This window comes from Danio aesculapii, chromosome 23, assembly GCF_903798145.1.
Source record: "Danio aesculapii chromosome 23, fDanAes4.1, whole genome shotgun sequence".
NCBI lineage: Eukaryota > Metazoa > Chordata > Actinopteri > Cypriniformes > Danionidae > Danio > Danio aesculapii.
Genome location: NC_079457.1, coordinates 14214476 through 14239886, shown reverse-complemented (window position 1 = coordinate 14239886; position 25411 = coordinate 14214476). Strand labels below are relative to the sequence as shown.

Sequence of the window (25411 nt, the reverse complement as noted above, 5' to 3'; positions counted from 1 at the left end):
GTCACATGCATTGCTCACGTCTTGAGTTTTTCACAGACTTCAACAGAGTGTAAAAATCTTGATGGTTCTGTGGGTCTCAGATCTGATCTTTATTTTCTATTTTCTATTATTTTCAAGCAAAGCGATTGACTGGGCCATTCTACAGCTTGATTTTCTTTCTGTGAAAGTATTTGAGAGTTTGGCTCTGGTTTGGGTCATTGTCATGCTGAAATGTCCACCCTGGTTTCATCTTCATCGTCCTGATAATGTAGACATTGAACTGAAGCAGCTAATATTCATTTACACTGAGGAATAGCAGTGTTGCTGAAGAACTACTGAGAGATTTCAGCTGCTTTCTGGGCTTTCGCTGCCTTTCTACACCTCCCTTTCTCCATGTGTTCAATACCTTTTCTTTGCGTCATTTCATTTTATTACTCAAAGCTTAATTTCTGAACAAATTAGTTTTGTTTTCTTTGCATATATGGATTTCTTTGGTTGTTACCCACATCTGGTGAACATTCAACGGCACTTTTAGAAATAAGTTTTCTGAGAAAAATGGTGACGTGTTCAATACTCATTTCCCCCACTGTATATGTATAATGTATTGAGTACCAGGTAAGTAGTGAAGTATGTGCATACACACAGTGTGCACAGATAAATAGTTTATTATTACAAAGCTCAAATGACACCTATCAATACAGAGCTGCATTAACAGAAATAACCTTCAACATTTCACATTACATGGAGGATTTTGTCATTGTGTCATGCAAACCAGCAGGTTTATAAACGGTATTTGTAAGAAGCCAGTACAAAAAATCTCCAAAGATCCTATAAACAACATATAATCTCAAACAAAACTGACCCTTTTGATTAAATTACAGACATTCCTGCTCATCATATGTACCTATTGGAGTAATATTTGAAATCCGGTCACTGAAAAATAAATAATCAAACAGAACATCGAGAACAACAGCAATTGTCTAAATCACAAAGTAAGAAAATCCCTAAATTATGGATGAACAACAAAAATCACATCTTGTAAGTCAAAAACTAAGAAAATCCCAAAATTGTGGATAAACAGCTACAGTGTACGCTACAATCAAATAGCTGAAATCATTTCCTGTCAAAAAACCTGAATCTCATCTCAACCTGAAACCTATCTAAGGGTGTTTGGATCCCAAAAATGGCCAGAACATGAAAACAAAGCCACAGATTTGTCAAAGTCTTCAATATATACATATTAAAAATAGTGAGAAATTATTAGCTGGCTTGATTCTTCACATTTATGGGTAATGCGACCTTAAAGTCAACAGTAGTTTCCATGCACCCATGTTGATCATCACTGAAAAGGCGTAACATTTGTTTTATATCCTACTTCTTCGTTATATGAACACTTGAGCAACATTCGTGACATAACGAATTTACGATTATGGTTCTTTTATGATATATGGGTATCACTGAATCCAAATGTACCTGCTCAAGCTAAACTTGGACCGAACTGATTTTTAAAAAAGAAAACACTGAAATGAAGGAGTGAGGATTTTTTTCCATGCTTGAGAATCGAAACGGCGATGAATGTTATTTGGGTTATTGTCTTTCTACTGTTGTCTGTTTTTCACACCAGCTTTTTGGCCTCGAAGAAGCTCTTGAGGTGCTTCATTTGCCAGATGCCGGTGATGAGGAGGATGACGGTCTGAGCGATGGACCACCACAAAACACGCTGGTTCGTGCTCTCGCTCGTCATGCGGAAACGCTCCTCGCGGTACTGTGGAAAAACAATGCTCCGTCAGCCGAAAATCAAGCCAATGCCACAATTTAGAGGAATTTCCAAATTGTAAACTCCTGTTGAATTGATATGGTCTGCGTATACTGAATCGATTGCTAAACTTCTTGTGTATTGTACATGTAGACATTTACTATTTATTTTTAAACATTTAAAACAATTTATTCTGAGCTAAACTTGAAATAAAAATGTTTTCTTTATTATTACAGCTGATACATCAGGCTTTTAATGACCCATGTGATATATATATATAGTAAGAATTAGGGCTGCACAATATCGCTTCAGCATCGATATCGCAATGTGCGCATCCCCAATAGTCACATCGCAGGACCTGCATTGTTGGGCCTGATTTATAGTTGACCAGGAGCCACAGAACACGTGTGGAGTAAAGCCTGTTTCCTACCGCAAGTGCAAGCAGAGTGTGAGCAGATTACAGCTTTCATACTGCACGCAGAAGCAGCGCGAGGCATAAGCGTCGCTGAAGCAGCAGTGCGTGGTCGTTCGGCGCTGGGTCTATTTTTGCCGAGCTGCTCACGCTCAATAAATGTGACAGTGCATTGCTAAAACACATTGAATGACAGTGAAAAGTAGCAATTTTACCCATTAAATATATATTCAGTCAAATGAACTTAATTGATTAAAATCGGCAACAAATATTTATTAGGGCCCGAACTACAAAACCAAATGTAAAACAATTTTAATATCAGTTTTGCTTAAGTTGCACACTAGTTTGATCATGTATAAATATTATTATAACTATAGACCTGCATCTTGCTGATGAGCAATTACAAAATTACATGATATCACAGGCAATTTGTCTCCTTAAAAGACATGAATGACACTCCTCATAGAGCGTGAGAAGCATACAGTTCTTTAGGATCTATATAATTTGTAAAATAAAGACTTGCAGGTTAAGGAAACTGCATAGGAGAAAGTTGCTGCAGGCCTTGGTGCATATGAGAAGTTAAAAAAAGTGTATTTATAAATACAGTTGAAGTCAGAATTATTTTTGAGATTTTTTTCAACACATTTTTAAACATAATAGTTTTAATAACTCATTTCTAATAACTGATTTATTTTATCTTTCTCATGATGACAGTAAATAATATTTGACTAGATATTTTTTAAGACACTTCTATTCAGCTTAAAGTGACATTTAAAGGCTTAACTAGGTTACTTGTTCTGTAGACTACTGACAAAATAGCTTAAAGGGGCTAATAATTTTGACCAATCTATATATAGATAGATGGATGGATGGATGGATGGATGGATGGATAGATAGATAGAAGGAAAGAAAGGTAACTAGATAGAATAGACAGAGATAGATTGACCTCTGCAGAAGCTGCCGATCTGCTGCGCGCTGCTGAAGCAGCTGGTGTGAAAGGCAAACGCCTGTACACTACTTCTGCTCTCCATACGCGATGCTCTGCTCGCGCTTGCGGTGTGAAACAGGCCTAACTGCAAAGTTTTTTTGTTGTTTAAAACAGTTGGATACAAATAATCCTGACATTTGAAGGTGTAACAAAGATTAACTGTATTTTATTTTTTTTTACAATGAAGATAATACAATATTTAGCATTTGCACTGCAAAACTGCTTTTCTGCCCTTTTACTGTTAGTTTGCTATGAGGGAATAATGCACAAAAAGAAAGCCACGCCCCTTACTCAATATTCCATTTAAGTTGAAAGTACATCAACATACAGGAAAAAAGTCTCAATAACTTCCGGTTCACACAAACTTCAAAAATGAGGAAAAATAGCAGTTTAGTGTAGTCATGGCAGTAAATGTTTATCAATTATATTTTCACAATGGTAAAGAAAATGATTAGCATTAAATTCATATAAATAAGTTGCGGCACTAATTCTTCTAATTATGTCTCCAAAGTATGCAGAAATCTAAAATGATACTAGCTAAAAATAAATCTATTTCAAGTCAAACTCATTTTCCATGTGCTGTGGGCAGTTGTCCAATTACAAAACAATTGTGTCATCTGACCAATCAGAGCAGAATAAGCTGTCAGAAAGGATGGACTCAGAAAGATAATGGAGAAAACTGTTTTAGGTGCCATACTATATTTTTATTTTAGAAAATTGTATATTTTTTGAGAAAAGGTGTTTTTTGAGCTTGGATAGATGCAAACTGATTTTAGGAGACATCCCAAAAAGAGGAGTCCTTAGCATAACATGGGACTTTTAAATCTTGAGCTGTTGTGCAGAAGCATGTTAATCTGATTTAAGATGGCCAGTCTGCTGAGACAACCTCAATGTACCCAGTGTAATCTGGAATTAAGTTTACTCCGTTAAAGGGATAGTTCACCATAAACATGAAAATCTACACATTTACTCTCCCTCAAGTGGCTCCAAACCTTCACAGGCTTCTTTATTCTGCTGAACACAAAATATGATATTTTGAAGAAAGCTGAAAACATCCACAGTAGAAAAAACAAATACTACAGAAATCAATAGTGATAGCTTTCCAGCATTTTTCAAAATATCTTCTTTAGTGTTCGACAAAGAAAAAAGAAAAAGGTGAAACAGGTTTAAAACAAGTAAAGGGTGAGTAATGTTTACAGAATTGTCAGTTTTGAATGAACTGTCCCTTTAAGACTCACCCGTTGGTAGTTCTGCTCTTTCTGGATCTGCTCCACCTGGTCCAGGAGCTGTCGGACCCTCAGCTGCAGCTCTGTCAGTTTGTCTTTGGCTGCGATCTCTGGGTAGTTGTTGGTGTGTTCACCCACCTGAATGTCCAAGTGGACTCTCTGCAGGACAGCATGAAAATAAGCTTTAATTATACTCTATGCAAATACAAATCTAAAATTGCTATACTGATTACCTGTTAGGAAATACAAAAACATTGATAATATATTATTATCTGACCAATATTGTTAACATACAATTGAATTATTAGCCCTCCTGAATTATTAGCCGCCCTGTATATTTTTTTTCAGAAGATTTTTTAAACACATTTCTAAGCATAATAGTTTTGATAACTCATTTCTTTTATCTTTGCCATGATGACAGTACATAATATTTTACTAGATATTTTCAAGATATTTGTATTCAGCTTAAAATGCAATTTAAAGGCTTAATTTGGGTTATTTATTATGTTAATTAGACAATTTAAGGTAATTAGCCACATCTTGGGGAAAAAATATTGCTTAACCCTTTAACTGCCCCACCAAGAAAAAAAGCAATAGAATTTTTTTGATTGCATTTCTTGATTGCACTGCTAATGTTGCTAGTTAACACACTCTAAATTTCTAAAATATCAACCTCTTCCAAATGGTAGGTATGTCGGTTTATGGTAAAAGTACTTGAATTAATACACATACTATCAGAAAATATGAAGTGTAAGACTAATTTATTTAAAAACATAATCAAAATAAAACATTTTAATACTAAATCATCTTTATTTATTGAAGTATGCCATAAAATATTTCAGATTCTCATTTAACACAGTAATTTACACGTTTTCTTATTAATTTTTTACAATAAAACCAAGATCAAGTGTAGTAGTGCAACAGGATTATGATAGTGTTAGTGTAAATCATTATTTAAAACAGTCATTCTTTAAATGACTTTAATACTAATTATTCAAAACAGTCATAATATGGTCAACCATTTGGTAGAGCAGCAGGCTGATAATATACTGAAATGGTTTTGAAAAATATTTAAAACAGCTTTTATTCTAGCTGAAATAAAACAAATAAAACTTTCTCTAGAAGAAAAAAATATTATGGGAAATACTGTGAAAATGTCCTTGCTCTGTTAAACAAACATAATTTGGGAAATATTAAAAAAAATAAATCACAAGAGGGGTAATAAACTGTAGTTCTTCATAGAACTAAACTTGAATTATAGCCTTTAAATGGAGAGAAAACTGAACATGGAGGAAAAACATAAATGCGACTGAAAGTAAATAAATTAAACTAAAATAAAATAATTAAATAAATTAAAGTACTAAAATTACTCTGAAAATTGAAAACGATAAAAAATGACCTATTATGCAGCAAAGTATTTGTCATATTTTATATCTGTAATTTGAGAAGTGAAATGAGCATAAAGACTTTTCTCGATTTTCTTCTGCCCTGTCCTGGTTTTTACAGTCGTACCAGTTTTCCACCAGCAAACAGTGCCATCTTGGTGGAGTTGGAATGGAGGCAGATTTGATGCTCTCCTGGTGTGTGTGAGGTGAAGGTAAAACGACCATCAGAGCCGTACTGACGGGACAGGATGACCTGAAATAGAAACACAGCAAAAACTAGTAGCAAAACTGGCAAATATAGCTATTGTTAGAAAGCAGACACGTATCTTCTTTTAAAATGTGGATTATAAAATTGGCTACCTTGGTTTCAGGATCTTTGATTTCCACATGCATGCCTAAACCAGGGGTGGATGGGAGAAAAGAGCCAGCCTGCTTGTCCCACAGTTGAGTTCTGTATCTCCCTAAACACACAAAACAACGTGGAATGTAATTATTCCTTTAAAGGTGCTGCATGCAAGTTTGACACAGAGTGGTTGAACTAGGTATTGCACTTCTGGATCAAAACAAACGCAAACACAGGTTGCCAGATTGAGGACAGGAGTGAATGATTTAAGTCGTGTTCTAAATAAAAGCAACGACACCCGATAGAAGGAATCTTTTCCATATTAAAAGGAGTTTTTGTCCTAACCAACACCTAGAATTGATATATTAGAAACAGCTTTTAGTTCTCACAGGTGAACAACAGAAAACTGACAACTGATCACTTCATGTAAACATCATGTGCGTTATTCAGTGTTAAATGCTAATAATGTGAGTTTGAATGGCATTTTACATGACATTTATTGCCATACTACTGAAAGCAGCAGCAGATAAAATAAACTGCTTGAAATTGAACTTCAGAGCTAAACACATGAGTTATTCAGTATGTACATTTAATAATGTTAAAGATGTTTAATATGTATTAATTAGATCATAAACCTTACCATTTCATGAGTGAGTGCACTATTCTGTGCCTCTGAATGGCTGTATTTAAATTTCTGCCGTGTTTCGTCTGGTGCAAACAGCCAAATTGCTTATCACTGCAAATCTCCTCACATAGTATGCTGAAAGGAGACGCGGTTACAATGTAACCTGCTTACCTAATGTTTACGCTCATAATGTTTATATTATTTGCTAATTAATAACCTCATGTGGAACTATGAATCTGCATCTCATATCGAAGAGTCTGCTACTGTCCACCAAAGGTCGCATTTCAGTCACGGATGCATACTTTGAGAGCCTTTCTGAATGAATGAATGAATGAATGAATGAAATATGCTGTTTTCCATGAAAGCAAACCAGGGAGCTGAAATATTTTGGCTAAATTGGCATTGCGCAGGTTAAATATTCTTGTCATCCTTCATAAAAAAAATACTAGTAATAGTAATTTATAGGAAATGCTATGGTGTCTTTAAACCATACTATAATAAAGTGTTTTATTATACTGTATTATAGCATTCACAACTTTTTATTTTATTATTATTAGTTCTACTTGAATAAGAATGAACTGTTAAACTGAAAAGCACATCGTAGTATACTTTAGTTTTTACTACAGTAAACGGTGGTATATTGTAGTATAATGTAACTTGTTGTAGAAAACTTAAATTGTTTATATTACTGTAATAGTTATATTACCTCGGCATCCACCGAATAACCACAACAGATTAAAGCACTTTAGTATAGCCTATAGTATTTATTGTAGCATAAAGAAATTACTATAGTATTTTGTTTTCAAGTGGGATAATAACTGTAATTTCTGATTACTATCAACAAAAGATTAGGCTTGTGGCTGCAGAAACTGGTTGTACCTGTACCTCAGGTACCCCGAGCCGGATGCTGCACCTGCCACATCCTTGAACACGCGGATCTACTGAGAGACAGCCTCTTTATTTTGGCAGATATGTGACATAAACATACATACATACAAACCTCATATCTGATTTTACATCAACTGTCCGCACGCTAAGACTGTTAAATGAGATGTACAGTGAATAATTCCACTGATAAATCCAGATGGATGAATCAGTTTATCGACAAAGCTAACCGATCACCGAGAGCAGATTTGACAATGGACGTACCGATAACCATGGTCTCATCGGGTATTTCTTCTATAAAACATTTCTTCTCGGTCTCTCCGATGTGGAAATATAGCGCCTGGCTTGGAGAAAGCCACACAAATAAAAGCAAAAACCCGACACAGGACACAAACGCCTTCATCTCCATCCAAATCATCCCTCACTCAATCCAGGGCTGACAATCGATTTCAGAGTCACTCGATCCTCCAAACGGCTTTTATGTATTAAAAGTCCGCTTGTGTTCAAGAATGTAACATGATAACATTTTTTAGGATTTATTTGGATGTACCAGTATAAGCCTGTATTTTTATCTATGTATTTATATGTAAAAAATGGAAATATGCCGCATTGATTTGATATAAATACACTAAATATGAATATAAATATAAATACACTTAAACACTATTGATAGCTAGTGTAAAATAATAAATCAATAAATAGTTAAACTAGCATAAATTATTAATATTATAACTATTATAACAAATGGTGAAATATGTATTTTAGTATTAAGTTACTCTACTGAGATTTCTTTTTAAATCAGGTTATATCTTTTATAACTATATTTTTATATTTTTATGAAATTATAAAGCTTGTCTATCATGTTAGGATTTTATAATGTTTGTATAGTGATGTTTTTTATGTTCTTGTTGGGTCTGTTGCAACGTAATTTTGTTCTGCATTACAATTTTATTGTGATGTTTTGAATGACAAAATAAAGGAAACTAAACTAACTATCTAAACTAAACTAAACTAAACTAAACTAAACTAAACTAAACTAAAAGACAAAATAATTATTTTTAAATGTACTATAACCGCTTTCTATGTAAATTTATTTGCTGAAATGTCAGTACCACTGTGCAGTGGCACATGCTTCAGATTTGTTTTGAAAAAAAAACAATATATATATATATATATATATATATATATATATATATATATATATATATATATATATATATATATATATATATATATATATATATATGTGTGTGTGTGTGTGTGTGTGTGTGTGTGTGTGTGTGTGTGTGTGTGTGTGTGTATATATATATATATATATATATATATATATATATATATATATATATATATATATATATATATATATATATATATGTATATATCTTGGTGATCAGAAGCGACTTAATTCAACATGTTTCTAAACATTTGACTGGTAAACTATTACCAGTTATTCTCATTATTCAAATATTATAATAATTACAATTATTATCATTGCAAATATCAACGAAGACTTTTATTTTGGAATGCAGTGAACTTGCGTCTCAACAGGAAGCAATACTGCGTTCATTACCCACAATCGCTTGCTTCACCCGAGAAGTTTGTCGTTTGTTTACTGACTGAATTCAAGGGGTTTTGCGTTATTATTTCTCTTCTGAGAGTCCTGTGAAAAGGAGCCATGGCGCAGTATAAAGGAGCGGCCAGTGAAGCGGGGAGAGCGATGCAGCTCATGAAGAAGAGAGAAAGAGAGCGAGAACAGCTCGAGCAGCTCAAACAGAAGATCGCAGAGGCAAGAACAAACACAGCAGATAAACAGACACACGCTGCTCATTCAGCATCAGCTGGCTAACGTTACACGTCCCTTATAAATTCCTTCAAACTATATGTAACGTCAGTGAAATAACGTCACGTAAAATATAGGATTTTGCAGGATAATAAATACATGTTTATGTCCCATTTTAGGTAGTATAAAGTCACAGAATCAGGTTTAATAATTTTGGACTCCATAATAACGTCATTCGTGTGATAAATACATAAATGATACACACACACATATACATATAATTAGGTGAATTAATACATATAATTAAGGAATTAAGTGAATTAGGGCTGCACAATATATCCTTTCAGCAATTGAGGTAAAGTTGGCTTTATATTCGCACATTCAGACTTTCTCTTTAATAAAATAATTTCAGAAAAGTATTCATTGCAAATTCTAAATAGGGAAATCTTACTAGCAGCCAGCAACCATCAAAGTACAACATTGTTTACAGTCAATTTAAAAGTGCTAATGTTGTTTTAAAGTCATACTTACATGTGATTTCAGTCAGAATATTGAAAGTACCATGGTAAACAATGTATGGAGCTGTCACTGAACGAATGTGCGAATTTAAAACCAACTTTACCTCAATGTTTCAGCATTGATATCACAATGTGTGTGTCTGCAGTAGTCACATCACAGGATATGCAAGGATTATAGTTGATCAACAGTTGAGAATGCATGAGATTTGTGGAGTCATTGCAGCGCAGAACCATAACACAGTGAGACTTTATCATTTGCATGTGTTTTAAAAGCATTCAGGCACAATAATGTTTAACTCAAGAATAACTTATGGCCTCAAGAAATCTGAGGGCCCCCAAATAAATACATAGAAGTATAAATTGTACCTATAAATTATAAATAACATCCATTTCTATCATATTTTGTGTGATGAGGGTCTAAATGTGTTCCCCACTCTCAATCATGGAGCAGTCCAGCAGTCAAATTAGGTAAAGATTAAGTTTTAAAAAAGAAATAGTTTATATAAAGGGTATCCGCGGGGTCTTAAAATGTCTGAAATCGCAAAAGCTAAATTGTAGGCATTAAAAAGTCTTAAATCTACTGAAATGTTATGTGAAATGTCTTAAATCGGTTTTTTTAAAACAGGTCTTAATTTTCCTTTGTTCATGTATAGTTACCCAGTCTGGCCATTAACACTCGTACAATCACTAACAATCCATCTCAATAAAATATATACAGTTGAAGTCCGAATTATTAGCCCCCCTTTGATTTATTACTTTTTTCTTTTTTTAAATATTTCCCAAATTATATTTAACAGAGCAAGGACATTTTCACAGTGTGTCTGATAATATTTTTCTTCTGGAGAAAGTCTTATTTGTTTTATTCAGTTATTAATTAAAAAAAAACATTTTAAGGTCAAAATTATTAGCCCCTTTAAGCTATATATTTTTAATATATATATGTGTAGAAATGTGTTGAAAAAATCTCAGAAATCTCTAGAAATAGGGGGGAAAATAAACGGGGGCTAATAATTCAGGGTGTGTGTATATATATATATATATATATATATATATATATATATATATATATATATATATATATATATATATATATATATATATATATATATATATCTCATCACCTTTGGAATTATAAGGTTCTATTTGTGTTCTAAATGATTTTGAGATATTGAGCTTCTCTAAATTCTTTTTTTGCATTCCATATAGCAGACAGTATGTGTGTAACATTTGTTTTTTAAATAAAAAGTCTTAAAATGTAAACAACTTATAAAAAAACATCCCATAATGTAAATAAGTTGTCGTTTAAATAAGAATATGTCAATAACTCAATTTTGACAAAAATGTCAGATAGAACCTTATAATTCTAAGGTGACTATATATATATATATATATATATATATATATATATATATATATATATATATATATAAATGCATACATACATACATGCATGCATACAAACAAACATACATACAAACATACATACATGCATGCATACATACATACATATACACATATACGTATATGTATGTGTGGGCTGATCTTTAAGCATTGCGTAACTATAATAATTGTTTTATAATCAATTTCATAGTAATGTGTTAAAACAAAGATTGTTAGGTCTTCACATGCAGTTTTAAACACCTTATATTTAATCTTTGTGCAGGACAACATGGTGAAGTCCAACATTGATAAAAAGTTCTCTGCTCACTATGATGCTGTGGAGCAAGAGCTCAAATCCAGCACTGTTGGTAAGTGAATATTAAAATCATTTAACGTTACAGCATTCAGATGTAATTCTTTAGGGGTGTTTTTCTGAGTGAGGCAGCTTGTGGTGTAATAAGTTTTTTAATAATTTAATTACAGTTAACAAAAAAATTACTTGTTGCCGGACACGAATCCAACAATATTGTATAAATCAATTCTAAAAAGCAAAGTCGTATATTTTGTATAACAAAAGGACATCATTTATCAAGACAATTGCATATACTGAAGGACAGTATATGCAAGTATTTGCAAGTAAAAACAGTATTTTTTTTTATAAATAAGTTGATGTTTTTATCCGTATATATTGATTGCATTTGAAACAATATATTGAAGTAATAAGCTACTTTTGTGAATTAACTTACCCAACACTGCTTGTAGTCTGGAGCAGAGATGTCCAAACGGTCCAAAAAGTTGACCCACGGTAACCTTTGATTTGGCCCACCATCACTGTATAATTACAATAAATGAAAAAAATATTGTGCATAAAACATTATCAATTAATTTATATTAACTAAATCAAATCAACATCTGGTTTGAAAACACATTGCATTTAAAGCACTTTGTACACTTGCTCATAGTTTTTAGGTGGCTTTGCTGGTCGGTTATTTCAAGCATTTTAGAAATCTCACAGAATAATTACAATTAATAGCAAAAATAATGTTTGTAAATGTAAATTGAAATTTCAAACTGACCTGCTACAGAAAAATAAAGAAACGACCCACTTTAAACCTTTTTTTGGTGAAATTATTAAGTAAGAAATTTCTAATTAATAATTTGGGCCACCACCATTTTTTGTAGATGAGCTACATAAAAACAAATAGTTTCAATTAAATTCAGTGTTCAGTTCATTATAAAATGTAAATAGTTAAATAAAAATGTAGTTAATATAAATTTTTATTATTTTTATTTTTCAATATTAAATAAATTAGGAAATCACCAATGGCAACTTTAATGTTCATAGAGTATGGTTTATTTACCTTAGGCCCACCACCTTCAATCAAGGTTGGTTTTTGGCCCTTCATAACAAAAAGTTTGGGCACCCCTGGTCTAGAGCGTGTAGAGCTTGACATTTAGTTTCATAAAACTGAGAAAGGCTTTATTTTTGTTACATGTCTCATCAGTTTTTTGGCAACCCTCAGGTGGAATTATTGTGTTTAATCATGTCAGCTTCGATTGTGTAATAAGTCACTTTGTGAGTGATGGATGTTGGTGTTCTTGGCAGGTCTGGTGACTCTGAATGACATGAAGGCAAAACAGGAAGCTCTGGTGAAAGAACGAGAGAAACAGCTTGCCAAGAAAGAGCAGTCCAAGGAGTTGCAGCTGTAATCCATTCATTTATTCTCATTCATCTGATTCATTTGCTCTCTATTAATTAGATTTAAGCTTTTTTTTTTCCTAATTACCTTTTTAAATGGCTCATACCCTGCATATATACACACACTGTATATTCTCAGAGATTGGGAAAAAGAAACAAGCAGAATGCAGGCTTTTCCTTGTTTTCTTTTACCCGTAAAGTCTGTTTGAGGTTTGCTTTTAAAGGGTCGCGTTTGGTCTGTTCTTGTAGGAAACTGGAGAAACAGAAAGAGAAGAAAAGAAAGGAAGAGCAGAAAAGGAAGATTGCCAGTTTATCCTTCAATCCGGATGAAGGAGAGGATGAAGAGGAGGAGGAGGAGGAGGAAGAGGAGGAGGAGGATGAAGAAATTGAGGAGGAGATATGTACGGGATTTTACTTAGCAGTTTTCCACAGAAACAATCCTTTATATTATTTTCACTTATTCTAGCCATTTTTTGTAAGATTTACAGTAGAGTACTATGCTTTAGGTAATTTACTTTCTACCCAAAAATTCTGTATAGTTTTATTTTAATTTAAAATTATTAAATTAATTATTATATAAAAATAATATATATTTATTTTACTTTATTATATTCTTTTTTCAAGCCCACATGCAAAAATGTCATTCTATTTTTAATATTTCCTAAGTGATGTTTAACAAACAGGGGTGTGTTTCCCCAAACAACGACATAACTCGTGGCTGATCTATCATAGTGCAATGCATCGTTTGGGAAATGAGCGATGTAGTGATGAGTGTTTCCCAAAACCGTAGTTTCTCTGTCACAGATCCATCATTTGAACCACGTTAGTTATAATGTAAAACCTCCATAATGACACTCTAAGCAGGGTGGAGTAACTACTTCTTTATAGAGAAAAAAATTAATTTAGGTAAAAATTTTGGTATTAATTTAGGTAAAAACATGCACTCGTTGTTAATATCGTTAATTAAAATGTATGTAAACTGCACATATAAGGGCAGATGTTTTTTACATATATTATTGAAAATATTCCATATTCTGTTCTAAAACATAAAATCACTTACAAAAAGCTAACACGTATTCTAATCTTATATATAAACCATCATGGTAATTGTTTTCTTTTGTAGTAGGCTATTTATTAAGGAATAAAAAACAATATCCTACTTAATAATAATAAAGTTATATTATGTTATAATTATATTATATAATATATCTCAAACCACTCAGACATAATCTAGAATATAGGCCCAATGCAGCAGTATACGTTTCTTATTAAATAGCTTAAGCTACTATAAATTAAAACTATTAACGTATGCTATATATTTTTGTTTTCACGAGCTTTAGAGACGTAATGTAGTCTTCCGCTTTCCATAGGTCCACCTATACATTTGTTAAATCGTGACCTATCATTGATGTATGAAATACTGTTTCCGGGTCTAAGTCGCTACTCATTTGAATTGAGAAAATATTTGTTTATGACCACTTTTTTGTCACATCACACTTTAAAGTGAATTTTATATAAAATCATGGCGTACACATCAGTCTCTGGACTTGCTGCATCACAAATACCAAAATTTTAACAATTTATAAAAAAATTGATCACTTACTGGCCGTCTGATGTTAGGCATGGATATATATATTGCGATCTTGATTTTCGAAAGTATCACATCAATTAATAAATGTTTATTGTTACCATTTGATGAGTCTCCGCATACAGTTTGATATAGCACTTGGACCCGGAAGCCATTTGCGTGACATCACACTAAACAAGCGAATAGCTTTCGTCATAAGCCACGACTGTTGTTAAAAAAAAAAAATGAATGATTTCAAAGTGCACTACGAAGGGGCCGCAATTGTCAATATGAAGATTGCTAAAACTAAACTGTACAATAATCCTTTGAAAGGAAATTAATGTAAGAGAGATGACTATAATGTTTTTTTTAAAACATTCCAAGTTTAAATGTTGGAACGTTCTAAATGAATAGGGCATAGGGGGGATAACTGGGAATAGAACACAGCCAGGAACTATGCTTCTAAATACAGCTCTAGAGGTGTAGTTGCAAACGTACAAGTTGGAATGACGGATTTGGGAAACACCAAATCAATGAACTATGTTTGTAACGACAGAACTTACGCCCTTAGTTGGCTAACGAAGGTTTTTGAAAACGCACCTCAGTGCAAGAATTAGTTTCTTTTCACGGTATTTCCTATTATATTTTCCTTCAGAGGAAAGTCTTTTAGTTTAGTTTGTCTAGAATCTAAATATTTTAATAAATATAAAAACTGCTAAGGTCGATATTATTAGCTCTCTTAAGAATGTTTTTTTTTAATTGGCTACAGAACAAACCACTGTTGTCCAATGACATGCCTAATTAACCTAACTTTGATTGTTAACTTAATTTAACCCAGTTAAGTCTTTAAATCACACTTTAAACTGAATACTAGTATCTTGCAAAATTTCTAGTAAATTATAATATACTGTTGTCATCACGGCAAAGACAAAGAAATTGGTTATTAGAAATGAGTGATTAAAAATATTTTGTTAAATTTTAATAAGCAGCGCTTGGAAAATATTAATTAAATCATTAAAATTTCACAAGAGGCCATAATCATTTTGTCTTCACCTGTGTGTGTTTGTGTGTATTAAAATTTGTGCATATAAGTAAATTAGTTCTAAAAATATTTATGTATAATGATTTATTTTGTACCCTTGTAAATTCACTTCTACAGGCCTACCTGTAAAAAAGAAAAAACTAGGGAAGAACCCAGACGTGGACACCAGTTTCCTGCCGGACAGGGACAGAGAAGTATATATCCCACACATGTATACATACACTAGTTCATATACTTAACATATGCAAACCTATTTTATATACTAATAGTTAAAAGCTTCTGCATTCACTGTCCTAGAATGTGCTGTGATTTTTCCCAAATGGCAGGATGCAGTTTCCCGTAGCTCTTAGTGTTTTTGAGCTATCTCTGAGCTATGCATTAAAAACAAAAACAGTGTGCGGTATTTAAAGAGATGTCAGTGAGCAGCACACATTGAGACATCAGCCTGTAATGTTGATCAACTGTCACATAAAGCATGATCTTGTCAGTGAGTGATTGTTTGCGCTCATTTTCAAACAGCTTCCAGTGAGGTGTGTTAAATGAGTTGCTGCATGCCACTAAAAATCCTGAAGGTTTTGTTTGCATTGTGGATATTTGATCTTTGCATGTCATATCGTCTGTCAGCAGTATTATTGAGGAGCTTAGGAACATGCACTCGATATTTATAGGGAACACTGTGTCTTCATGTGTCACTGAACTCTTTAAGTTTCCTTCTTCTGTTCAATATAAAAGAAGATATTTAGAAAGAATCTTGGAAAACTGTAACCATCGAGTTCCATAGTATTTGTTTTTCATATTATGATTGTCAATGGTTACCGATTTCCAACATTGTTCAAAATATCTTCTTTTGTGTTCAACAGAAGAAATGCTTGGAACAGCTTTATTTAGTTTAGGTTGAAGTGTAAATCTTCATTTTTTTGTGCTAAACTTTCACTTTAAGAGCTTTTAAACAAGTATCTTGATGTTATATGAGATTTATCTAAAGCTTATCTCAGTGTCATTTTCATTTGTATGTGTGTTTCAGGAAGAAGAAAATCGTTTAAGAGAAGAGCTCAGGCAGGAGTGGGAAAGAAAACAAGAGAAGATCAAAAGTAAGATGTAAAAATCAAAGAAATCTTCATGCAACCGTCTCCAAGTATTGGGTGTTTCTTGTTGGGTGTTTCTTGATCTTTGATAAACCTGTTCTCTCGGTTTTATTTTTAGGTGAAGAAATTGAAATCACTTTCAGCTACTGGGATGGCTCAGGGCATCGGAAAACTGTCAAGGTACATGGAAGGTTATTAGAGTGTCCTAATTAAAGAAATGCTGCACCCAAAATGTCAAATTGTTGCTGTTACACTGCATGTACAAATAAGTCAGACGGGTTCTAATGTATGTTCTGAATCGTAAAAATGTTCTCTGCTCACGTAGATGAAGAAAGGCAACACAATCCAGCAGTTTCTCCAAAGGGCCCTGGAAGTTTTGAGAAAAGACTTCAGTGAGCTTAGGTAAACGCTTTTATTGTCACTTACTATTGAGACATTAATAGTTATGGCTATTAAGTCATACGGTATGGGTCGGTATCATGCTTTATCATGCTTGCATTTCCGTTGCCAAAAGGCGTGGTGTACGACAGAAAGTTTCAGTCGATGTCATTCTCGCTTGAGGAAATGTCTATTGTAAAGCTGTACAGGTTGTTCACTTCATATGAGAAGCACTTCTCACAAAACAGATGCTTTATAAACATCAATACTTGTGTATAAATGTTAATTTCTAACCTTTCTATGAACAGGATGTGATTCTAACTACAAATCAGTGATGAGAAATAGCCTACTGTAACGTTTGCAATTATATAAAATAAATAAAAAATTGCAACATATGAAGACATACGCAGTGGTGCAGTAGGTAATGCTGTCACCTCACAGCAAGAAGGTCGCTGGTTCGAGCCTCGGCTCAGTTGACGTTTCTGTGTGGGGTTTGCATGTTCTCCCTGCATTCGCGTGGGTTCCTCCGGGTGCTTCGGTTTCCCCCACAGTCCAAAGACATGCGGTACAGGTGAATTGGGTAGACTAAATTGTCCGTAGTGTATGAGTGTATGTGTGAATGAGTGTGTGTGGATGTTTCCCAGAGATAGGTTGTGGTTGGAAGGGCATTTGCTGTGTAAAAACGTGCTGGATAAGTTGGCGGTTCATTCTGCTGTGGCCTGGATTAATAAAAGGGACTAAGCCGAAAAGAAAATGAATGAATGAACACATACAGACCCTTACAGTCTCCGATGTGTTACTAATTACAGAAAAACTACACACAGCATGCATTTAGTCCTTATTTGGCTTCAACATATAGCCCACAGTCAGTGCAAACCTCTCATCTGCATCTTTTATCTTCACCAGCACATGTAACCTTACATGTTAGAAAGTAATTCCATCATTCCAAGTACATAATAGTCTAAAAGGTGATGATAATAGTTAAACATGGCAGTTTGTTCATGATTAAGGTTACTGAAAGAATCATTTGTTTTTTCACGCTTCACTCTCTCATTTGTCAGGGTGTCCGCGGGGTCTTAAAGTCTTAAAATGTCTTAAATTTCAAAAACCAAATTTTAGGCCTTTAAAAGTCTTAAATCCACTAAAATATTGTGCTGTGAAGTTCAATAATTTTAAAGGGGTCGTTATTTTTCTATGTCCATGTAAAGCTATACCCAGTTGGGCCAACACTCATCCAATCAATAACAATATATTTCAAAAAAAGTTTTAAGAAACAATATTTATTAACTCTGTTTACTTATTAATATGGTTTAATTATCTTCCTTACAATAACATGTGATGTTAAAGTTTTTTTAAAGGTTTTAACTTGGCCATTAAAAACATCTTTAGCGTTTAGCCTTGTGTAAGTCTGAAATTTCATTCATTAGGGTCTTAAAAAGTCGTAAAATTGACTTGATAAAACCTGTAGAAACCCTGGTTTGTCTGTTTATGAAAGGATCGAATGTCAGAAGCACTTCAATAATCACGCACACGTTATTATCATCAGCTCAAGAAGTTCGTTATTTCAAATATAGACGAAACCGCTCACGATTTTAGACAGCCTCGTAAAACAACAACTGGACATGTCAGGTTTTGTTCTTCTTGGTTTTGTGGCTGTTCATCAAGACGACAACAAGGTTTGTTTGAGCTTGAGCTGACCACAGCTCGTTATTATATGCATAATTATGATTTAATGTCTCGGCTGTTTTTTTAAAAATGGTGCTTCGTTTGTTTTCATTTTCCTGGCTTATGTATGCGCTAGTGATGCTTCTCTGTAAACCAATAGCATTCAGCTGCACGTCTAGCTCCGCCTTTGGTACCATTTTTTCGTGCCCGGTACCCTTTGGAAAGGTTACCCAAAAAGTGGTACAGTACAGTTTGCATTTAGGTTCCTTTTGACAGTGGAAACGGCCATAAAAGCATACCGACTCATACCGCACTGTACTGTACCACTCAGTGAGTAACGTTAGTAAAGTTCAGGTCTTTGTACACTGCACCTAACCAGCTTAACTACATTATAGCTCAGGGTAAATTAACATTTCACATTTGCACATCCAGAAACATGCAGCAGATTTTACACTGGATGCAGGATTCCTTTTATTCATTCATTCATTTTGTTTTCGGCTTAGTCCCTTTATTTATCAGGGGTCACCACAGCAGAATGAACCGCCAGCTTATCCAGGATATGTTTTACGCAGTGTATGCCCTTCCAGCTGCAACCCATTACTGGGAAACACCCATACAATTTAGCTTACCCAATTCACCTATACCACGTCTTTGGACTTGTGGGGGAAACCGGAGCACCCGGAGGAAACCCACACGAACACGGGGAGAACATGCAAACTCCACACAGAAATGCCACCTGATCCAGCCGAGGCTCGAACCAGCGACCTTCTTACTGTGAGGTGACAGCGCTACCCACTGTGCCACCGCATCACCCCGGATTCTTTTTAGTCATAAAAAAAAGAAAAAGAAAAGAAAAAATAACTGCTGTATCAAATTACTTCAATGACTCCAAGGTCCAGTTCTGAGAACCGCATGGATTTGGTTTGTGACCATTTCCTCTCTGAACCACTATTATAATCTAAATCAGGAGATAATTAATGAGAGCTGCCTGACCTGTGACTAGTCATGATGTTTTGGATCATCAGGCAGAGTATGCATGGAGAAAGTCAAGGCACTTGTGTTCTGGATGTTTTTGGGCTGATATCATTGCATGTTTCGTCCTTCAGATCAGCAGGAGTGGAGCATCTAATGTACATTAAAGAGGATTTGATTATCCCACATGTAAGTGAAGTTCACTTAAAAATAAAAAGAAATATGTACAGTTGAAGTCAGAATTATTATCCCCTGTATATTTTCCCCCAATTTCTGTTTAACGTGGAGATTTTTCAAACATTTCTAAACATAATAGTTTTAATAACTCATTTCTAATAACTGATTTATTTTATCTTTGCCATGATGACAGTAAATAATATTTGACTAGATATTTTTCAAGACACTTCTATACAGCTTAAAGTGACATTTAAAGGCTTAACTGGGTTAATTAGGTTACCTAGGCAGGTTAGGGTAATTGGGCAAGTTATTGTATAACAATGGTTTGTTCTGTTGGCTATGGAAAAAATATATAGCTTAAAGAGGCTAATAATTTTGACCTTAAATGGTTTTTAAACCTTTAATGGTTTAAAAAAACAGCTTTTATTTTAGAAAAAAACTAAACAAAAAGACTTTCTCCAGAAAGAAAAAATATTATCATGCATACTGTGAAAATTTCCTTGCTCTGCTAAACATAATTTGGGAAATATTTAAAAATGAAAAAATAAAAAATAAAAATAATAATAATAATTCAAAGGGGGGCTAATAATTCTGACTTCAACTGTGTGTGTGTGTGTGTGTGTGTGTGTGTGTGTGTGCGTGTGCGTGTGCGTGTGCGTGTGCGTGTGCGTGTGCGTGTGCGTGTGCGTGTGCGTGTGCGTGTGCGTGCGTGTGCGTGTGCGTGTGCGTGTGCGTGTGCGTGTGTGTGTGTGTGCGTGTGTGTGTGTGTGTGTGTGTGTGTATATATCTCTCTCTCTCTCTCTCGCGCACACACCCTCTCTCTTTCTAAGAAATGGAACAGCACTAAATCACCTGCACTCGTCATCATATGTCCTCACGAGCTCTTACTTTATGAGATCGACGATCACGACTGCTGCAGTTATTCCAGTTGCGTTATTTATTTATCTTTAGGAAATCACCGAAGGCATGTATCATGTTATTATAATGATATGATGTGGCAATAAGCTCGTAATTGTACTGTGCATTTACACCTTGCCCATTTTCATCTATGTAAACACCAGAAAACCCTTCCCCTTAGCCATACGCCTTCAAGCTAAAGAGAATTGGGACACCCCTACCCCTTCAAGTGAATGCGCAAAACTAGGAGTAGTGGTAAGGTTAAAGGCTAAGGGGTTGAATTGGGATTTGACCGAAGTGTTTCCCTGTTTACAAAGACAGGTGGTTTTAAATAAGAGTTCATTTTGCCTTTAAAACACATTGCTCAATGACATATAACCTGCTTTTCTTCCAGCACCACAGCTTCTATGATTTTATTGTGACAAAGGCACGAGGAAAAAGTGGTAAGTGCCCACATTCTTCACTACATCTGGTTTAACAGGCTCTTATGTGGCTTCTGAGTTTGCTCTGATATTTTAAAGATACTACTGATTAATTAATGGATTATTAAACTGCATCTCTTATTAATATTAAAAATTGAGATCTTGGTCTTCCTTTTTAGGTCCCCTTTTCAATTTCGATGTGCACGATGACATTAGGCTGGTGAATGACGCCACTGTTGAAAAAGATGAGGTAGGAGGATTTTTAGTAATATCTGTATCAGAATTAAAGGTAAAAACATGCAAATGCACAGTTAAGGTGCTTGTACCAAGATCGTTGAAGAGAATGTACAATGGGGTTATGATATTAAATCAACGTTGTACTTAAAGGGATAGTTCACCCAAAAATAAAACCCGCTATTTACTCTCCCTCAAGTGGTTCTGAATCTTTATAAGTTTTTCTTCTATTTCTTACACTAAAGAAGATATTTAGAAGAAAACTGAAAACCTGTAGCCGTTTACTCCCATAGTATGAAAAACAAATACTATGGAATTCAATGGTTACATGATTCCAGCTTTCTTCAAAATATTTTCTTTGGTGTTCAACGAATGAAAGAAACTCAAACAGGTTTGTGGCAAGTAAAGAATAAGTAAATGATGACCGAATTTTCTTTTTAAGCATGATCTTGTGTTTCTGGTTTAGTTCCAAGTTTGTGTCAGTTTGAGGTTAAAGCGAAATGGAGAAAAAACAAGATACATACACGAGGAAGAAAGGAGATGTCAGGATGTCAGCTGCCAAAAAAATGCATTGTTGTGATCAACAACATCTCTTGTACTTTCTAGAATTTACTGTAGACGATTTGGCTGTTTTGTGTTTAGTATGAAATACTCCTTTATACAGTGCATGCGGAAAGTATTCATAGCGCTTCACCTTTTCCACATTTATGTTACAGCCTTATTCCAAATTGGATAAAATCAATTTATTCCCTCAAAATGCTACACACAAAACCCCATAATGACAATGTGAGAGAAGATTTTTTTCAAAAAATCACATGTACATAAGTATTCCCAAACATTCCCACGGCATGATGCTGCCAACACCATGCTTCACTGTAGGGATGGTATTAGCCTGGTGATGAGCGGTGCCTGGTTTTCTCCAAACGTAATGCCTGGAATTCACTCCAAAGAGTTCAATTTTAGTCTCATCAGACCAGAGAATTTTGTTTCTTATGGTCTGAGAGTCCTTCGGATGCCTTTTGGCTAATTCCAGGCGGGGAGTGGCTTCCGTCTGGCCACTTACCATACAGGCCTGATTGGCAGATTGCTGCACAGATGGTCCTTCGGTAAGGTTCTCCTCTCTCCGCAGAAGAAAGCTGGAGCTCACACAGAGTGACCATCGGGTTATTGATCACCTCCCTGACTAAAGCCCTTCTCCCTTGATCACTCAGCTTAAATGGCCGGCCAGCTCTAGGAAGAGTCCTAGTGGTTCCAGACATCTTCCACTCACTGATAATGGAGGCCACTGTGCTCATTGAAACTTTCAGAGCAGCAGAAATTTTCTGTAACCTTCCCCACCCTTGTGCCTCGAGACAATCCTGTCTCGAAGGGAGGTCTACAGACAATTCCTTTGTCTTCATGCTTGGTTTGTGCTTTGACATGCACTGTCAACCCTGAGACCCTATATAGACAGGTGTGTGCCTTTTCAAATTATGTCCTATCAACTGAATTTACCACAGGTGAACTCCAATTAAGCTGCTGAAACACCTCAAGGATGATCAGTGGAAACAGAATGTACCTGAGCTCAATTTAGAACTTCATGGCAAAGGCTGTGAATACTAATGTCCATGTGATTTTTCAGGTTTTTTATTTTTAATAAATTTGCAACAATTTCAAAACCTCTTTTTTCACATTGTCATTATGGGGTATTGTGTGTAGCATTTTGAGGAAATAAATGAATTTAATCTATTTTGAGAATAAGGCTGTTACATAAAAAAATGTGGAAAAAGTGCACTGTGTGTGATGTTGGAAGTTAGGCAACTGTAAAATAAGATCTATTTAAAGCAGATAAAAAATGTTTAGTAAAAATCTGTCACCTGATTGACAGTAAGTTGCCTTACTATATTACTAGACTGTAAAAAATATATTAATTAAGAGTTTCTGTTTTGTGATTCACAAGTGTTTTCTGTTTATTTACGAATGTGAATTGCATTATGGGATGTTGGTCTCTGCTTCTGTTGACTTTTGATATTGAAAATTCAGCTCTACAGTTTAACAAAGTGACTTTTATTGACATATTAATAGTTTGAAATAATATAATGTATAATAAATAATATGTATGGAAAAAGACTGTAAAATAACAGAAAATGTATTACAATGGTTTTGTACCATAATATAAAACACCAACCCAGACAGTATATCACTTTAAACTATTAAAAATGTGGTCCCACTTTATATTAAATGACCTTAACTAATATATACTTACACAGAAATTAATAATTTACTTATTGTGTAAATACATGTATTTACTGTGCACTTATGCTTGATTAAATACCTGTATGTAACTGCATCTGTAATTAAATTCTGTAATTACATTTGTAAATACACTGTTGTCTATCCCTAACACCTTAACCCACCCTTAAACCTACCCATACCACCAAATCTGTCAAGAACCCTACCCCTATCCCAGCTCAAGAGCACCACAAGTGTTCTCAAATGCATTATGAACACAGTAAGTACATTGTATTTATTTTTTGATGCAAGTACATAGTAGTTAAGGACACTTAATATAAAGTGGGACCAAAAATGTTAATAAAAGTCACTTTTTCGAACTTTTCAAGGTTAAAGGTTGTCGAAAAAAAATCAAGGTAGTGCAATCTGTGTTACCATGATTAATGGTCTTTATGGTAGTTTATTGCAAATATAGAAAGGTTTCTACTGTATATTTTACATAGCTGTTTTTTCCCCCAAAATTAATATATTTATTTTATTTTATTTTGTATCAAGTAGCCGTCAGCAAGTTGAGAACACATATAAAACAAGATTTGTTGGCATTTACGCACATTGAACGCTTCTCTTCCTTCGTCAAGTCTCATGCAGGAAAAGTGGTGCTGAGGAGCTGGTATGAGAAAAACAAGCACATCTTCCCGGCCAGTCGCTGGGAACCTTACGATCCCGAAAAGAAATGGGATAAATACACAGTAAGTATTAGCAGACGGTCACTATATTTTCCGAACGTCTCCACTCTGATATTGATGTTATGTCTGTTTTGAATAAAAGAGTCCAAAACATGATCCTAACCCAAAACACCAAACATAATATGTTCCAGCACCAGCCAAAACAAAAACACACACACATGATTTTTCATAGTTAACAGGTTGTCGGAGATCAAACAAAGTCACATCTAAGCAATTTACTTTTGATGTCAAACAAAGTCAGAGCTTTGAAATTGTGCAGATTTTCTAGGAATTTCTAAAGAGAAATGTGCTTTTAGTTTAATGGAACCGATAGCCTTGGTCATTTATGTCAAGTGACACATGAGCCAATCGTCTTCCTCTTTACTACTACGTAAAGTGCCACATGAGAATGAATGAACGTAACAAAGTATGTTAAAAGAAACACTATATCTTCAGGGAAATGTGGCAGATGAAAGAGGCTCTCTGTGTGCTTGAAATGTATAATCGTGATGTGGTCTGACATGGCCATTTAACCAAAACCAAAAATGGTGGTTTTCCAGGACTAGCAAAAAATGTTTTGGCGAGATGAAATCAAGATGTCGGCAGAGTACAAAGAAATCCCAGCTTGTCAATTCCTAGTGTGTTTATGAACTCCCTTTTGCATTGCTTTTTCAGATTCGGTGAGATGCCGCACCGATGTGACCTGCAGAGTTCCAAAACCATCGTTCTCATTCGTTGGTTTTATTGACTCTGGGCAGCAGAATGCTTCTTCACGTGTAGCATTTTAGACCATCAGTAACTCTTTTCACCCACATTTTCATTGTATATAGGAGAAGATGAGGCATAAACTGGTTGTGAATTTAGTTTTTTGTCATACACTTGTGTTTGATATAAACAACTAGGTCTTTTGTTTTTCTGCAACTGATATTGATAATTGTAATTAATGAAGTGTTTCATTCATCTATTAAAAAAAAAAAATCAGTCACTCTCGTAAATCATTTCGTGTTTATTCCATCGGCCGCTTTTGAAGATTGTTGTTGTCTATATTTTATGAAAGATT

General features: G+C 34.4%; 2 protein-coding genes across 2 annotated transcripts; one reads left to right on the top strand and one right to left on the bottom strand.

Annotated features, from left to right (window-relative positions):
• Positions 1 to 628: 628 nt before the first annotated feature.
• Positions 629 to 8046, bottom strand: tmed4 (transmembrane p24 trafficking protein 4). The gene is made up of 5 exons (XM_056449901.1): positions 7864 to 8046; positions 6107 to 6207; positions 5874 to 5999; positions 4374 to 4520; positions 629 to 1744 (listed from the first exon to the last, which is right to left on the bottom strand). The coding sequence occupies exons 1-5, from the start codon at positions 8015 to 8017 to the stop codon at positions 1595 to 1597; spliced, it is 678 nt and encodes a 225-aa protein (XP_056305876.1). The 5' UTR covers positions 8018 to 8046; the 3' UTR covers positions 629 to 1594.
• A 1110-nt stretch (positions 8047 to 9156) lies between these two features.
• On the top strand, positions 9157 to 25346 carry fam50a (family with sequence similarity 50 member A). Its single transcript, XM_056449921.1, has 13 exons — positions 9157 to 9385; positions 11561 to 11645; positions 12884 to 12983; positions 13226 to 13377; positions 15703 to 15779; positions 16610 to 16676; positions 16789 to 16850; positions 16996 to 17072; positions 19820 to 19874; positions 21154 to 21202; positions 21361 to 21431; positions 24265 to 24375; positions 25027 to 25346. Exons 1-13 carry the CDS (start codon positions 9275 to 9277, stop codon positions 25033 to 25035), a joined length of 1026 nt encoding a protein of 341 aa, XP_056305896.1. The 5' UTR covers positions 9157 to 9274; the 3' UTR covers positions 25036 to 25346.
• Positions 25347 to 25411: the final 65 nt, after the last annotated feature.

Bases quoted from the DNA above. Each gene is read 5' to 3' on its own strand.
- tmed4 (XM_056449901.1), bottom strand. From the start codon at position 8,017: ATGATTTGGATGGAGATGAAGGCGTTTGTGTCCTGTGTCGGGTTTTTG. The intron at 4,521-5,873 runs GTACGACTGTAA...GCTGTCCTGCAG, and splicing joins TGTTTGCTGGTGGAAAACTG to AGAGTCCACTTGGACATTCA. The intron at 1,745-4,373 runs GTGAGTCTTAAA...GTTTTTCCACAG, and splicing joins AAGAGCAGAACTACCAACGG to TACCGCGAGGAGCGTTTCCG.
- fam50a (XM_056449921.1), top strand. From the start codon at position 9,275: ATGGCGCAGTATAAAGGAGCGGCCAGTGAAGCGGGGAGAGCGATGCAG. The intron at 21,203-21,360 runs GTAAGTGCCCAC...CTTCCTTTTTAG, and splicing joins AAAGGCACGAGGAAAAAGTG to GTCCCCTTTTCAATTTCGAT. The intron at 21,432-24,264 runs GTAGGAGGATTT...TCCTTCGTCAAG, and splicing joins CCACTGTTGAAAAAGATGAG to TCTCATGCAGGAAAAGTGGT.